This window comes from Camelina sativa, chromosome 9 (genome assembly GCF_000633955.1).
Source record: "Camelina sativa cultivar DH55 chromosome 9, Cs, whole genome shotgun sequence".
Classification (NCBI taxonomy): Eukaryota; Viridiplantae; Streptophyta; class Magnoliopsida; order Brassicales; family Brassicaceae; genus Camelina; species Camelina sativa.
The window spans coordinates 31,871,547-31,876,083 of NC_025693.1; the positions used below are offsets into that span (position 1 = coordinate 31,871,547).

At 35.4% G+C, this 4,537-nt stretch overlaps 2 protein-coding genes across 2 annotated transcripts in view; one reads left to right on the top strand and one right to left on the bottom strand.

The window, feature by feature from the left end:
* On the bottom strand, nt 1,134–2,335 carry LOC104713520 (glutathione S-transferase U19-like). Its single transcript, XM_010430662.2, has 2 exons — nt 2,014–2,335; nt 1,134–1,712 (listed from the first exon to the last, which is right to left on the bottom strand). Exons 1-2 carry the CDS (start codon nt 2,326–2,328, stop codon nt 1,368–1,370), a joined length of 660 nt encoding a protein of 219 aa, XP_010428964.1. The 5' UTR covers nt 2,329–2,335; the 3' UTR covers nt 1,134–1,367.
* LOC104713521 (peroxisomal (S)-2-hydroxy-acid oxidase GLO1-like) overlaps nt 3,860–4,537 on the top strand; it is an 8,370-nt gene continuing 7,692 nt past the window's right edge. The window contains exons 1-2 of the mRNA XM_010430663.2: nt 3,860–3,946; nt 4,066–4,255. Of these exons, the coding sequence (XP_010428965.1) occupies nt 4,119–4,255 (137 nt within the window). The 5' untranslated portion in view covers nt 3,860–3,946; nt 4,066–4,118. The remainder of the gene's footprint in view (nt 3,947–4,065; nt 4,256–4,537) is intronic.

The window sequence follows — 4,537 nt, forward strand, 5'->3', positions numbered from 1 at the left end:
ATTTTTTTTTTTTTTTTTTTTTAACTTAAAGTGAACAAGTGAGTGTGTGGATATAAAGAAGAGGTGTGATGACTGTGTGAGTAACGGTCGTTTTATAGAGGGATGGAAATAAAGCGAATGCGTAATTATTAATTAAAGAATATTGCTTTCCCTCATAACTTTAAAAAAGTAGTATTATGGTACAAATTGGATAAGGTAAGTAGTAAATTACAAGTAGATAGATCGAGTGAACTAATACTGGGCTAATTAGAGTTTAGAGGGTTCTTAAAACCAGTAGTTGATTCGTTGCTGCGTCACTCATGACTCACCATACTTTTGACGTGGCCACCTACTTGATTCATTTGAAGACTCAACTCAGTCAGACTTCAGTTAGGTAGATGATGTACATTTCACTTGATTTTAGTATTTTTTAAAACGTGACTTTTCCAACTGACCTATAACAACATGGATATTATTAATTTGGGCCTTTTATTCCCATCCCCATACGATAACAACGGCCCATCATGTACAATTATAGAGGTTTATCCTGCAATCTAGCCCTCATACCCAACATGCTCGGCCAGCAATCAAGAAGAATCGGCTGCTTCGCCATTGATCCCGATCTCTGAATAATATTTCCTTGATCTTTTTTATTGGCTTGATGCTGTGGTGTGAACAAGTGAGTGTGAATGACTTAGTAAAGAAGAACGAGTCCCGTTTAAAGAGGAAAATTTGGACACGATAATATTGTTGCTGTCAGATTAATAAAATTAGAAAGCACATGGTCCAAATATTACAACCAAAAGAATATAACTCAAATACATAATTCCCCAAGCATTAAGATCAGTCCAGAACATTATGGTGTAGTATTTGAGTTCATACTAATATCATTGCTGATGTATCATAGTTTCATAATCTCAACTAAAATTCAAAGATATGGGTATGTGAACTGTATCAATCTCACTATTTTATACGGATCAGACTTAAGTTTCAAAAGTAATCCAGCCCCACCAAACACCAAACCCGTGGCATCGTGGCATATCGGATCTAACCTGATTGTGAGCTTACCGAACATAATAGCATACAATATCCAACTTCTACTACTGGTATGATCAACTCTGACAGGTTGACTCAATCTTCTTCACACAGGCACATAAATCACAAGATTTTAACGTATCATTTAATAAAACCCTTACTTAATCAAGTTGCATACAAACTAGGACAAACCCTTAGGCCCATAAAAACACACGAAACTGCTCAATCAAGCAGAGACTTACATTCTCTACAGCCAAATCATCTTACAGATGCTCTGCATTATTTAAAGATAGATATTACACACGAAAGTAATAAAACAGAGAGCATCAGAACCAAACGGCAAAGAAACAGATCTACTCTGGCACAAATTTGCTCCTGAGCATGGAGACGAACTCGGTAACCTTCTCAGGATCAGGCAAGGACTTAGCCACGGTCTCCCTCTGCAAACACTTCTTGACCCAAGCGATCAGTTTCGGACACTCTTGTTCGATGCTGAAGTTACCAAACTTCTCATATGATGGAAACCAGGTGGAGAAACCAATCAATGCAATGTCTACAAGGCCAAACTCATCTCCACCAAAGTAAGGCTTGTCTCCAAGCTCAGACTCAAGAGTCTTGAGTATCTCAATGAAATCCTTCTTGCCTGTCTCTTGTTCCTCACCTTTGGTCGCCCACACCTTCCTCTGAGCCTCGTACATCTGATCCATTCCACAGAGTAAGTAAACCACAAACTAAGTCAGAACTCAGACCCAAACAAAGCTCAAAAGATGAGTCCACCAGATAACAAAAACCTAAACTTTGGATTTCAACTACAACAAACTCAAAGCAAGATTCAGTATTTCAAAATCCCCAAATCGCAGAAGTAACAAAAACCCTAAATTTTGGGCAAAGGCTATCACTTGCAAGCAAAACTCAAATCAAGTTTCAATTTTTAGAGATTCCCAATTCGATTCCAGCCCTTAATATAAATCAAAAGGGCACAACAAATAAAAGTGATACCTTTTTGTCGATGAAATCAGCCCAGAATCGAGCCTGAGCTCTCTGGTAAGGATCAGAAGGAAGGATAGGGTTCTTGTGAGACCAGACCTCATCAATGTACTGAACCTGGATGATAGATTCGTTAACCGGTTTACCATTGTGGATGAGAACAGGAATCTTCTTGTGGATCGGGTTCATCTGGAGAAGCAAAGGGCTCTTGTTCCTCAGATCTTCTTCTCTGTACTCAAATTCCACACCTTTCTCCCTCAGTGCGATCCTCGTCCTCATCCCGAACATACTCGGCCAGAAATCAAGAAGAACCACCTCATTCGCCATTGTCAAGAGAGGTTTTTTACAGTACGTCTTTCTCGATTTGTTTGTTGGTGGTAGAGATAATGAAGAAGAGAGAGTGGGGACTGGGGAGGGTTCTAGAGATATTTATAGATGATAGATACCAAAGAGGATCTTTTGCTTACTCTAGTCGTTACGTCACACACACCTGTCCTTTAAAACATGTGGTCAGATTTTATTAAGTTATATATAGTAGTTTTTTATAATAAGATTTTCATTCCTTTTCTTTTGATTTTATTGTTATTGTTGATTTTTTTTTATATTTTTTTTTATAATAAATATTGGTGACTATTTTATTTTATTTTTGGTTAAAAGACTTGATTTTAAGCGGTGCACTAAATATAGAGGATTCTAGTCGAGGCTGATATAAGTTGCAAATATTCGTTTGGACTCTATTATCATAGTTCCAAATTTGGGTTTCAAAACGTCAATGGATTTTGTTTTGGTATTATAATAAAGCAAATTTATTTGTTTTCTTTTAATAGCAAACTTATTTATTTTTAGTAATAGATACTATTTTTTTATTTCAACACAATAGTTTAGCTGATGGTTTTTAAAAAAAAAATCATACTAGTCCAAATAGTTGAAAAACGTGCTAACTAAACAAAAACTCCACAAGAATTTAGAAAAGTGAGCTAAAATTCTAGAAACTAGGTAGAAGAAAGTGGTACACGTACATTGGCGGATTCAATCGGACTCTCGAGATACATGTGGATGTGACTGGGAGTGTGTAAAGCTGCTTGGTTACGCCTTTGTATTTACGTTTGCTTACTACTACCTCGAGATCAGCGACAGTCGACAATGATCACAGAGATCCATACTGACATGATATGGATTCCCAACTCTAAATTATGTCAATCCCTGTATTATTTAGTTACTTTACATACTTACATCTTGAAATTTGTTTTGGTTATTTGATGTGGGCTTAATTTACGTAATGGGTCTGGACCGGAGTTGTAATTTGTAAACACAGTCTTCTTCTTTCTGCATAACCCAAGTAATAAATAAATGTGAAAATAATATAATTTTTCGAATTCAATGTTGATTTTGTTTAGTAGCTGTTTTAAAAAGATGATATATATTTCTTTTTTTTTAAGCCTCCAGTGGTCACAACTCACAGGTCACTCGCAACCTTTCTCTCTTTGTTGCACTAAAATAATCTCAAATACACATATTTTATTAACATGCTCGTACAATCATATTATTATCGTAATTTTTTTTCGTAAATACACATTACACATTAATGAAAAGTCAATCATAAAATCACATCATTCAAAAAGGAAAAAAAAATTCATAAATGGTCTCTACTTTTCTTCTGTGGATGAGAAATGAATCTAATGATAATGAAAAAGGAAATAAACTAAACAACACACACAAGAAAAAGGTTTGTTTTGGTTTTTTGGATAAGAACTCTCTTAATTCGAGTGGTTCTGTTTCCTTTCCAAATCCGAACCTCCAATTTCTCATCCTCTTCACAAATCAAATAAGTACACACCAATGAGTATTTTTTGTCCTCATGCAGAAAAATTCACATTATATGGAATAGTTTCTGTTTACAAGCAGCTTAATCCCAAGTCCAAAGTCTCTTCTATTCCTTAACTTGGTGAGCTTTCTCTCACAGATCCTTTTCCTTACTTACACATGTATGCCTGCAGAACTGCTCAGATGTATATTATAAATATTGATCTTGTCTTTTTGCTCTGTTCCCTGTGATCTAAGCAGATACTTTAAAAGAGATTAGCTAAGAGAGTTGAAGATCAGATTTTTTAGAGGAGATGGAGATCACTAACGTTAACGAGTATGAAGCTATCGCTAAGGAGAAATTACCAAAGATGGTCTACGATTACTACGCTTCTGGTGCAGAAGATCAGTGGACTCTACAAGAAAACAGAAACGCTTTCTCTCGAATCTTGTGAGCTTTTGATGATTGATATGCTCAAATTATCCCTAGAGCTACTCTCTCAAACAAGAGATCAATTGCAGTACTTAGGGGTCGAATCCACAGAGACTCAAGATCAAACACAATAGACTGTAAAGTTTTGTAAATTACGCTAAACAAGTTAAATTGAATTAAAATAAAGCAATGCAATATTTAAATAAAAGTGATGTGAATTCAGAAAATCAAAAGAGCTAAGCCTAGGGAATTTCTCAGGAAATTATGAAATATTAAATCAGATAAATTAATTAAGGTTCA